The sequence below is a fragment of the Lactuca virosa genome, chromosome 9, assembly GCF_052849685.1.
Source record: "Lactuca virosa cultivar CGN04683 chromosome 9, Lactuca_virosa_CGN04683_v6, whole genome shotgun sequence".
Taxonomy (NCBI): domain Eukaryota; kingdom Viridiplantae; phylum Streptophyta; class Magnoliopsida; order Asterales; family Asteraceae; genus Lactuca; species Lactuca virosa.
In genome coordinates, this window is record NC_136434.1 from 62,937,108 (window position 1) to 62,949,793 (window position 12,686).

The 12,686-nt window shown below is 39.2% G+C and overlaps 1 protein-coding gene across 1 annotated transcript; it reads right to left on the minus strand.

The window, feature by feature from the left end:
- Nucleotides 1–3,293: 3,293 nt before the first annotated feature.
- LOC145138862 (small ribosomal subunit protein eS25-like) lies at nucleotides 3,294–4,497 on the minus strand. The gene is made up of 4 exons (XM_079072876.1): nucleotides 4,361–4,497; nucleotides 4,183–4,257; nucleotides 3,672–3,806; nucleotides 3,294–3,585 (listed from the first exon to the last, which is right to left on the minus strand). The coding sequence occupies exons 1-4, from the start codon at nucleotides 4,361–4,363 to the stop codon at nucleotides 3,472–3,474; spliced, it is 327 nt and encodes a 108-aa protein (XP_078929002.1). The 5' UTR covers nucleotides 4,364–4,497; the 3' UTR covers nucleotides 3,294–3,471.
- Nucleotides 4,498–12,686: the final 8,189 nt, after the last annotated feature.

Sequence of the window (12,686 nt, forward strand, 5' to 3'; positions counted from 1 at the left end):
GCACCATGTCGCCATTGGGAATGACTACAGGTGTCTCTTTAGGGTTTGGGTTTTTGTTTTCCAAAAAATCATCTCTACATGTCATGTGTTCGGTTGCCCCTGAGTCGACAACCCAACCATCATAAGATTGATTTCTACCTGCCATGTTTGCTCGTGGATGAGATTTATTGCCTGTCAAGTTTCCATTTTCTTGAAAGTGAGCGACAAAGAGCCGGTATTGTTCGCCAGTTAAGCCGGGTACAGGGCTCGTTTCTAGCTCCACACAAGCTGCCTTGGGCTTCGTTTTCTCTTTGTTGTCGGGCCACCAATCAGGATATCCTGTCAGTTTAAAACATCCTTCTTTATTGTGCCCTTCACGCTGACAGTGAGAGCACTTTTCTTTTCTTTCGTTTTCTGACTTAGGGTTTTTCTGGATTACCTTGTTGACCGGTGTTGGGTTTGTCTTTGCTGGAGTCTGTCTGAAGCTTCTCTGTCCGTTGTAATCGGCTTGAAACACTGCAGCTTCTACTCTGGTTCTTTTGGAGTTGCCTGTAATGGCTCGTTGTTGTTCACTTTCGGCTACCAGATGGTAGATAGCGCTTAACGATGGTGCCGGTTTCATGGCTAAAATCTGAGTTCGAACCACAGAAAAGTCGTCGTCTAACCCCATTAAAAATTCGTAGGATCTCTCTTTCTCCTTTACTTCGTTGAGCCGTTGGCCGATCCCACAGTGGCACCCCTCACACGTGCAACGAGGGTTAGGAAGTACGGTTTGGAGTTCATCCCAAACAGTCCTCAACTTGGTATAATACGTTGAAACAGACGCACCACCTTGCCGCAAGACGTTGAGTGTTTGTTTCAATTCGTAGGCTCGAGGTGCTCCTTCTTTCTCGAACCGTTCTTCTAGATCACGCCAAATCTCAGATAACGTGTTAGCATATCTGACGCTGGTGCGTATCTCCCTTTCCATAGTCGTCGTTATCCACCCCTTTATCATCGCATCGGCTCGTGTCCAAGCCAAGTTCAAAGGAGACTTTGTGTTTGGTTTCTTGATTGTGCCATCCACAAACCCCATCTTGTTCTTTTCCAGCAAGAAATTCTTCATCTCTTGCTTCCATTCTCTATAATTACTATTGTTCAACACATCGTTTACCTCTGCTTGGGGTAATCCGATGGATGAATATAGTATGGAGAGCTTGTATCTATCTCGTTTTTCTTGTCATCACCAGACGATTCCGACTTATCTCCTGCCATTGGAAGTCTGGTTATGTATGGATCTTATGCTCTGATACCATAAAGAAAGTTGGATTATACTGAGAATCGTTTTGTTTCATTAATTTAAGATTCTCTGGTTACATCAGAATAGTTTGATAAATAGCCACATGAAAATAACAAACTAGCCTAACCTATCGGATCAAAAGGTTATCTAGAATAAGATAAATAAAACGTGACATAATAATAATAATTCCTTTATCTATTAATATTTTTGAAGCATAATAATTCTTTAAAGGTGTAGGTAAAATATAGATCTAGAAGATGTTAGACTAGATATGTTCTGGCTTTAGATTTAGATAAATAATATTGGTATTTTGGTCAAAATTACATGAAAATGCTATGTAGATAGGCATGGTATTTTTGCAGGTATAATAGTGCTGATCCAATTTATGTGTTAGGGCATCCATAAGAACTCCATGAAGATTAATGGGTGAGTATTTCAATACACCATATTTCAAATAAAAATTAAAATAAATTGTCAAGTTCAATGCAATAAGATGTGTTCAACATGTATTTGAAAGTTTTTAAGAGCCTTTAGGTTTTAGATTTTATGAAAGTTTTTAATAGCCTTAGGTTCGGAAGTATGAGCTTAAAACTTTTAATTCAAACAAAAAATTTTGAATACAAAAACCACTTTACGCATCGTTTATGAAAAAGATCATGTATATTATAACAGATTATTATATTAGCCACTAATATTAGAAATGATTTCAGATTTTTATATTTATGTAGGAAGCAAATATTAATGGCAATAGACCATTTTCCTGCATACGATCTCAAAAGAAAGTGTGAAAAAATGTTGATTGTACAAAAAAATTCATTATAATAATCTAGCTTACGCTCGAAATCTAATCTTGTCAAAATCACAATCTTGATCGTAGGATCACACGATCCTAGATATGAAAACGAGTCGGATCGTATACAGATTGTATTTGTAATAGGATCGCAGGTAATATCGTAAGATCATAGGGAGAATGGTAGAATCATGATCCAATCCAATCCTACCTTCCCTTGATTTTTTTTTTTTTTTTTTAAAGATTTATCATTTTATATCTTTTACCCTTTACCAGTTTACCGTTTATCATTATGTGTTGTGAAAATGTACTAAAATTCTTATAGTTTTTGAACGGAAAATTGAATTTCTAAGGTATTTTTCATGTTTTAAATTTATAAGTTAAAATTATGTTTTATTTTGTAGGATCATAGGATCTCAATCCTGATATTACGCCCGATCTTATATAGAATTCCGATCTTAACAAACTTGGATCTAATAAATACAAACAGAAAGTTGTTAATATAACATCCTATTTATGTAATAAATAACACATAAGTTTTAAATATTAAGTTATTAACATCTTATCTTATTTATCTTATTTATGTAATATATACATACATATATATACATACACTCCTCAACAATTCCGTATGAAATAATTTATCGTGATATTATAAACATATATTTTCATTAGACAGCTCCGAGTGTGGCCACATGCTTAAATCTATATCAATTAATTAACAAGCCCCACCGATATCACACGCAGATAATTAGATTGATAAATATCATATATCACTATGTGTCTTACTTGAAAACTCAATTCATTTGGATCCATAAGGTGACATTTTGAGGTGGATCTACCCAATATTCACAAACAATAATAACATGTAAATTTAGCTCTTCTAGCACGACTTCATATTAACCCTCCATAAATATAACCAATCTTTCGCATTAGTCATTGTTAATAAATACTAAAGTAATATGACCGACTATGGATCCAGAATAGTTTGACAATTATTCATGGATTTAAACATGCCAAAACACAACACATAACGTTGATTAAAACAATCATACATATTCATCAAATCACAAACAAGCACCAAATTCGTCAAATTTGTCATTTCTCATATCAATATTAGCACAATAATGATACCACCACATTGCAACTGTTTTTAATTTAGCCTTTATGGCTATGAAACAAGAAACCCAAGAAAAAACTATCAACAAACAACATAAATGCAACAGAAACAAGAAACATTGGGCATTTGAAAAAGAAGAAAAAGCAAAATTTAATCTGAATATAGCATAGTAACAGATGACAAAAATAAAAACAAAAGTATTGCAAAGAGTAAAAAACAGAGCTCCTAAATGTTACAGATGACAAAAATAAGAAGCAGAAATAAGAAAATCATGCCTTAAGTCTTAAGAGTTGCAGATATCTCTCAAGTATTGGTGGCCCTGGTGTAGATCTGCTGGCTAGCATGAGCAGATACCATCCTGATGGCGCCTCTTGCCATCAAATCCTTGATTGCCTTGCGTGCCAATGATCCATTAATCTGAAAAGAAACAAAATAAAAACACTCAAGTGAAGAACTTGTAAATGTAATAGCAGAAATGGTTAGTGAAGATGTAGAAACATTACCCTTAATCTGTCTGATAAAATTGAAGGAGTGATGAGTTTGAACTTTGGTGCTTCGGTAAGAAGCTTGTCATATGTGGCCTTGTCGAATAGAACCATGTTGTTCACCTTCTCCTTTTGCTTTCCTTTGCTCCACTTCTGTAAGAGAAAGTGTTAGCAACTTTGACCTAGTTTTACTTCTCTTAATCAACACTCAAAAAGGAATACAACATATTTCACACGCATGAATGATTCGTAAAACCAAATTCATTTTAGCATTCGTAGGCTACTGACACTACGTTTACAGCGAAATCCATCTCAATTTGTCTTTTGAAAGCTCAGAGTTGGAGATCGATGATCAAACTATGGAGAATTACGTTGCTATTATTCGGAAACTCGAATCATGAACAAGAGATTGTAAATAAAAGTATACCAAATCACAAGTAAATAACCACAAAAACTAATCGAATAATAATAAATCCAACAAAAACGTAAAATTTCAAACAGTAGAAGTTTAAGTAAATCGAAAATTGACCTTCTTTTTCTGCTTTCCGCCGCCGGACTTGGCGGGCTTAGATGACGGTGGAGGGGCTTTCTCTTTCTTAGGCGCCTGATACACACAGAAAGAAATTTAAACTCCATGGAAGTGAATATCAAGGACAGAAACTAATATGAGAAACGGAGTGATTGATCACAAAGTTCTGTTAACTTACCATGGAATCTGATGATGATTTTGTTACTCTAGGGTTCCAAAGCTCGGAGGATACGATTAGCTGCTGCTGTTGCCGCCGCACTAAATGAAAGTCTGTGTATACTTATAAAATTAGGGTTTTTGAAGGTCGTTACTGAGCCTGCGGGATTCAAGTCGGGTCGGGTTCATATATGGATACAATATCCACAAAAATATATATGGTATACTTTTTTTTCCTTTTTTTTTATTTTAAACTCTATATTTTTCTCTGAACGATTGTATGGTATATGAATATTTGTTGATAATACTTAATATACATATGTTTAATCTATATCAAACAACATTTAATTTAGATTATTAAATTGTAATTTATCACAATCGGCTAGTTGTAATAGTTTCTCTTTATCAAAAAGTAATATAAACAAGTATTAGAGTAACTCAGTGCGTTACGGTGGAGAACTCGTTTGAAAATAATAAAGTTGAAATCTATAAAAAGAAATTGTGTAGGGGACCAAACCTAGATTTGATGCATGGAGTAACTCATTTGCCGTTCGTAAAATATTATTTACAAAATTTAACAACCTATATATACCACGGAGACGATTAAATCATATAAAGTTGATCAGAAAAATATCAAAATAAAATTTTGATACAAAAAACGGACGAAAATAAGACTTGAAAGTGTATCTTAAAGAAATTAAAAAAAAAAATTATTAAAAAATTATGTAACGGGTCAAAAATATAGCTTTAAAATATAGCAAGGGACTACCGTAATGTATGAAATACTAATAATTTAACTTTAAAATTATAAAGGTGAAAACTGTTAAATAAAAATTAATTGAGAGAAAAATATGTAAATATGAAAATCTTTGTGACCAGAACCTAAATGATTATTTTCAGAAAGTCTTTTGTTTTATATTTTATATTGTATGCTTGACAATATATAACATAATTTGATTTTAGTAAATTTGGATTTGAAAATAGAAACTCGAAATGAATAGTTAAACCTCTTTACAAACCATATCCAGTAATATATATATATATATATATATATATATATATATATATATATATATATATAATTTGATGAATGAATATTGGGAATTTGTCTTTTCGGGGAACATAGGTTGCAAGCCAATGTAGGGAATGTAGAAATCATGGCTTAAAGCTAGAGGTTAATTAATTAATTTGGCAAAGAGATAATGCTTGATAAGATAAGATTTTTTTAAACGGTTTAACACATTGATTACTCAGGGTCGGCCTAAGGGTAGGGCGAGCTCGATCGTTCCCTCGGGCAGCTATTAGTGTATACAGTGCACACCATAAACCAAATGACAAAAGCATTTTCGGGTGGGACCCATCTGGTCCCATTCTCAATGTACACCAAAGTCAAATAAAGCCGGCCCACCATCTCCTCCTCCAAATCGCGCTCAGCGACTGTTGGTAAACAAACCAAAGCAGCTTGAACACAAACTACCTTCACCACCGGTCACGGGTTAAATGTGCTCCAACCAACCAACAATGACCTCCGGAACCACCTGTTGGCCACAACAGTTTCAGCTCACAACCATCTTTCCCGGTCACTTGCAACTTGACCTGCAACAAAGCAGCAACAGAGGAAAAGTGCAGCCCCGATCATCATCGGTCGTCTCCAGCGCACATATCCACCATTGTTGAATCGGAACCTGATACCGCCGCATACGCTCAACGACGACCACCCTGCAACAGCAGACCTAACAATCGGCAACTGACACCATCGGATTTCCTGCAACCAAATCACTCCTAGCTGCCGGTCACTCTCAGCAAACACCCAAGCTCCGGCCACATATAGCCCCGACTAAGCAGTTTTTCGGTGACTGAAACCAAATCCAAGGCCCCACAAGCCAAGAACCGGGCTGATGTCGGACCATTGACGGTCTGCGCTTCCTGACGTTGCCACTTCGACGAAGCCGACGGCAGCAAGCATCGCCGGTCGCCACCTACTTACCCTTCACTACCCATCGACCCAGCGAACCAAGAACTTGTAGACCTCTAATTATCGATCCATATGTCGATCTCTACAGATGGCGACCTCACCCCTCCACAGATACCCCCACATCTGATTTCCACTGTAGCGTGACCACCGCAAACCTCCTCCGATTCTGGCAGAAATCGCTGGTCGCCTACCTCCCTTAACACCAGTCACTTCCGACCTGGTCTAGGGTACCACCAAATCATCTCCGGTCCCCAATCATCGCCACAGGACGCAACAAACCAACGTCACTGGCAGAGATGGATGCTCCGATAATTGAAACAGATGATGAACACCGGCGAGTAACCACCGTAAACTCTCAAGCTTCCAATCAATACATGTTTTCTTGTTGGGGGTTTCCTCTTCAGTGAAGACGAGGGTAACGATAGTAGGCAGAAGCAAACAAAACGAATAGGGTGGGCCCGCGTGGTACTCTTCCTTTGATACTCTTAGCCCACAATATGGTTTATCTCACACAAAACAAATGAAGAAAAGGAAAAATAGCTTGGGCTAACAATTATCCTTCAAGTGCACCCCATGTGATACATTGGACCATGGTCCACAATCAGCCTACACACAAAGATAAAAAGAGATAATAGAAACTTGGGCTGATTATAAGTTAGGTGGCGGCCACATTTACATTGTGGGCTTTTCTTTTAAAATAAACATGTCCATATTACCAGGCTAGCTCAACTGCAGCAACAACAGTAAAATGACCCAAGTCTCGCAATAATAATTAGCTAATCAGCCGTTCAACGCTCAAGCATCACGATTTCTTTCAAGCAAGATACGCTTTCAAAATATACGATGCGGTCCGGACTCAACGTCTTCAAAAAAATAAATAAACAAATAAATAAGTAAAATACATGAATTCGGGCTATAGTATTTGCAGGGTCCAACAAAACAAAAATGATTTCGGGCTGTAGCACATTCGGGGCTCCTACTAGGACGTAGGGACCATGACACTCTAGATGAGCTCTTTCAAGTTGTTAGGCTACGTCAACAAAACATGGGCCAATTTTACAAGGCAAAAAATAGTGATTTAGAATACGATCACGACATTTTCAAAAAAAAAAGGGAGTGGAAGGAGTAGCACAACACTATGCAAAGGTGTTATTTCTATTTCGAGTAAAGAACTAAACTGCATAACGAGTTGACGTTATATACGATTGCGCATCCTTAGGAAGAGATTGGTGTTATAAGTGAAGAATAAGTTCCATGGTCCAACACCAAACGTCAACCATGTTGCCTGGCTATCAGCAGCCGTGGTGGCCAACTCCAGGAAGTCTCGCTACCCAGCTCTCGCCACTCATATTGACCGGCCCCTGATAGTCTCGTTGCTTAGCTCTTAGCAGTTGCGCTGCCTGGATCTCATCGGTCATGCAACCCGAACCTCAGCGGCTATGCGACTCACAACAGCTGTAAATCCCAATCATCAGCAGTTACGATCGTCTGACTCCCAGCAGTCGCGCTGCTCTGCTCTCGCCAGCCGTGCTACCCAGTTTTTGTTAGTACTTGGGTCGCCTAGTTCTTTCCGGCAGCTATGTATCTCACCTTTCAGTGGCTATACATCCATCTTTCCCTTTCTTCACCTTCTCTAAAGAAAAAAAGGGGGGGCGAAGGGTTGGTATGTCACTATGTAGAAATGATTTTTATTCCGAACGGACAGAGTTAAAGTACATAAAGAACTGACATTATGCATGACAGTTCATCCCCGAGGTGACATTGGTATTCCGGATTGAAAGAGTAGCCTCGTGGTCCAACTCTCAATAGTCGTGTTACTCACCTATCGCTAGCAGTTCGCTGCCCGGGCCTCAACCGCCCTGCTGACCAGTTCCTAACAGCAGTTTCGTTGCGCACCTCCTAACAGAAGCTGCACTATCAAGCTCTAAGTAGCACCGCCACATAGCTATCCGCAAACAGCCAAGACACCGAGGCATCAATTATTAGTACGACTAGCGATGCAGCAAAGCATCAGGTACCATTCCACTTTAACCCAGACTGACCACACAAGCTAGACACATAGATTGTAAGGTGCTACGCCCAATCATGCGAGGTTCAGTACCCTCGCCTCGAGTCGCCTGGCTTCTCTGCCCGACTCCATTATAGCGACACGCTCCACATGCAAGGTTCAGCACCCTTGCCTTGAGCTGCCTGACTTCTCAGTCGGACTCCATTATAGAGGCTTACTCCACATGCGAGGTTCAGTACCCTCGCCTTGAGTCACCTGGCTTCTCAGCTCGAATCCATTATAGCGGCAAGCTCCGCATGCAAGGTTCAGTACCCTTGCCTCGAGTCGCCTGGCTTCTCTGCCCGACTCCATTATAGCGGCACGCTCCGAATGCAAGGTTCAGCACCCTTGCCTTGAGCTGCCTGACTTCTCAGCTCGACTCCATTATAGCGGCATGCTTCGCCAACGAGGCTCAAAGGCTTGCAACCTTTGCCTATATGAATCCACACAATGCTTTCCCGCGTGATGTACTTACGATCGCTGGAAGCCAAGCCCCATCCATTCCGCGCGATGCCCTCTCGCGTAACATCTCCATGATCGTTGGCTGCTAAGCCCAAGCTATTCTCCTAAGTCGCGCAACATAAGTCGCGCATCGTCGCGCGTCATAAGTCGCGCATCACAAGCTTATTCTACGACTAACACCATGATCTCGGTGCTTCCTCTCATACAGTCATCATGGCTCTCTTGTGCTCGGACGATCGATGAAGTGTTCTCCACATTACAACCTGCTATAGTGAGGTTACTCTCCAGCAAGGAGGTCATCCCGACATCGGCCCTGCTGCCTACTACCTTTCAACATCTCTGTTTCCTGGCTCTCGGAAACGGTCTTGCTATGCAACTTTACCTGTAGCCTCGCTGCGTATCCCTCAGCATCACTGTTGCCTGGCCCTCGGAAACGGTCTTGCTGCGCAACCCATACCTCTGACCTCACCGTTTATCCCTTAGCACCTCTGTTGTCTGGCTCTCGGTAACAGTCTCACGACGTATTTCCTATCAATAGCCTCACTGCCTGTCCCTGAAGAATTTTGTTGTCTGGCTATCGAAAATAGTCTCTCTGCGTGACCCTCACTAGCAACCTAGTCGCCTAGCTCTCGGAATCTCGCAAGTTTTAGAACATTGCGAGGGTTGGATGAGGATGCCTTGGAAGGGCTAGAGTTTTGCTCGGGGTTGTAGTCAAGTAGTTTAAGTTGTTTGGCGTGTAAGGGATGATAAGAAACGATTTCGAGGACGAAATCAAATTTAAGTGGGGGAGAGTTGTAACATCCCGTTTTAAGAAGAGTAACTAATTAATAAATCAGGAACCCCGGGAAGTAATTATTATTATTATTTTATATTATTAGAGCTCAAAATTAAATAACAATTAGCGGGGTGTCAGTTTCGGGGAGCCAAATGACAAGATTTGAATCTCTAGGGGTTAAAGTGTGATTGTGAGACTTAATTTGTAAAGATTTTCATAAGTCAAGGGCTGATTGGTAACATTTTGGACTTGGATTGTAAGGGTTTTCAGAAGGAAGGGTTAAATGGTAATTTACGGATCTTAATTGAGAATAATTTATAGAGGAAGGGGTTGTTTTGTAAATGTTGGACTTGTAATGAAAAGGATTATTGGAAACAATGGTTTAAAGGGTAAATTAGGGTTTTGTTTTGAAAGAAAAGGGAAGAGAGGGACTAAATGTGTTGTTATGGAAATTTGTTCAAGGGATCGGGTATTTAATCTCTTTACCCGTCACCACCTAAAACCCTAACCCTACCTTAATACTTCAGCCGCCAACTTCACCATCCTTACACCCCCTCTCCAGCCGCCATTAATGGTGAACCACCGCAATCTCGGATCCACTGCTGCATCGCTGGCGTCGAAGTCAGAAACCACCGTAGCCACCGCCATGTCAACGACCACTGCCGTCATCTTTTAGTGGAGGCTGAAGACGGAAATCGATGGGGTGCGCCATTTCAGTCGCGAGTAGGGAGGATTGCATCTCTGCCATTCGGGTGCGAGCATCGCCATCACCACCTCGCTGCCGGAGGTCGAGGGTAAATAGAAGGTCATCGTGAAAGACGACGGGAGTCGGGTTTCGCCATCGGGAGGGGTTGCTTCTTCATTTTCTCCGATTGTCAGGCACCACCGCGGAGGTGGCTGTGTTTGGACTCAAGTCCGGCGTGTAATCGTGTGGGTGGATGTGTTGTTGGGTTGGGGTCAAGTGGAAACGCCGCCACCATAGCGAGGTGGTGGCTATCGTCGTCGCCGCCGCTGCTACTGTCGTTTTGGTGCTGCTGCCGCCGCCGTAAGCCGCCGGGGGGATGGTGGCTGGACCTTTTGAGCAAATAAAGAGCATGTAGGTGTATGGTTTTGTTGTGTAAGGATTTGCTGGCTGGGAAAAAACATGAACAACCACCACCACCACCGTGAGGTGGTGGCTGCCTCCATGCACCACCATGGGTGTGTGTTTCTTAGTGGTTATGTGTGTGTTTATTTGAAATTCAGCCTTTATAAAGTGTAATTAGAATTTGTGATAATGAAAAGAAACCCTAACCACCACCGTGAGGTGGTGGCTGCCGCCTCCTGCCGCCACCGGCCGCCGTGTCGGGTGGCGGTGTGCTTGCTTTGTTGTGATTGACTCGTTTGGGGAATGCTTGGCCAAAGTGGGCCCAATGAAGCCCTAATGGGCCCAAGGAAACCATAATTGATCTACTAAAACCCTAATGGGCCCAATAAGACTCAATGTGACCTAAAAGCCCAACCAATGGACTAATGAACTAGTATTGGGTTGGAAAACCCTAATTAGGGTTTGGAAAACCCTAAGGGCATAAAACCCTAAATTGTGGAAATTGATCGGGACACACACACGCGGGAATTATTTGATAAACTTGAAATATTAAATAATAATTATTGTCAAATTAACCTAAGGCAAAAATGGACTTAATGGATTAAGTCCTTAGTGGATTAAGTCCTTAATGGGTTAAGTAAGAAACACTTAACCCTAATCATCATTTTATGTGAAAGCCCTAATCTCGTGCGGGCGTTGAATTGGGCTTTCTTATTGGGCCTTGGCGATTGGACTATAGGTGGGCCATTCAAGAACAAGTTAATGGACCAAAGTAATTAGAGGGGCTTTAGGATAAGGCCCATGCAAGGACTTGGGCCCAATTTGGAAAGTTGGGCCATATGTTGGGCTTTGGCCCATTATCGACTTTTGGGCTTTTATAGTGTGAGTTGGACCTTAGGCTTGGAATTAACTTTTTCATAATGACAATTTTGCCCTTACTTTTTTCTTTTTCATTTTTTATTATTTAAAGATTTTTTCAGATTAAAAGAAAAAAGAAAATTTTCTTTTTCTATTTAATTTATATAATTTTTAGACAAAATTAAAAAATGGTCCCTGTGGTTTACCAAAAGTCACAAAGTCAGTCTCTGCTAATTTTTTTTGATGCAAATGGTCCTTGTGGTTTGCAAAACTTGCACATATGACCCTTTTTACTAACTCCGTTAGTATTCAGCCATTAGGGTAAGGGCATTTTCGTCTTTTCAGGTATAAAGGGACTAAATTCGTGATATATGGTAAACCACAGGGACCATTTTTGAAATTTGTTTGAAAAAATAATTATGTGGCCAAAGGATGGGGGGAGGGATCAAACCTGAGACTTCCACCTATTAAATGGCCAAAGCCTTAACCAGTTGGGCTGCATGTATATTTGGTTTATATTTTCCAAATACTAATTTATATAATAAGTAGCACGTTAAAACATAAGCAATAAATAAATTACAAAACATATTTTTTTACATATATTTTTTTAATAAAACAAAATGTATTTTCGTATTAAAAAAAATTACAAACAATTTGTATGCATTTTTATGTATTTATTTTACATAAAAATGTATTTTTTGTCTTTCGATAATTTTTTTTCCGTAAAATATATATATTTTATATCTTCAAAAAATACGTTTTCGTAAATATATATTTTTTTATGTCTCTAAAAAATACGTTTTCGTATATAAAAACGTATTTCGTAAAATATATTTTTTTATATCTTTGAAAAATACGTTTTTGTATAACAAATACGTTTTCGTAAAATATATTTTTTTATGTCTTTGAAATAATAATAATTAACACTACTCATGATATAAAAAAATGTATAAATTCTTTTGGATCGATAGTTCTAAAACCGGTGTTAATTATTATTATTATTATTTTACGAAATATATATATTTTACGAAATACATTTTTTTTATCCTTCGTAAAATATATATTTTTTATATCTTTAAAAAATACGTTTTCTTATAACAAATATGTTTTCGTGAAATATATTTTTTTATGTCTTTGAAATAAT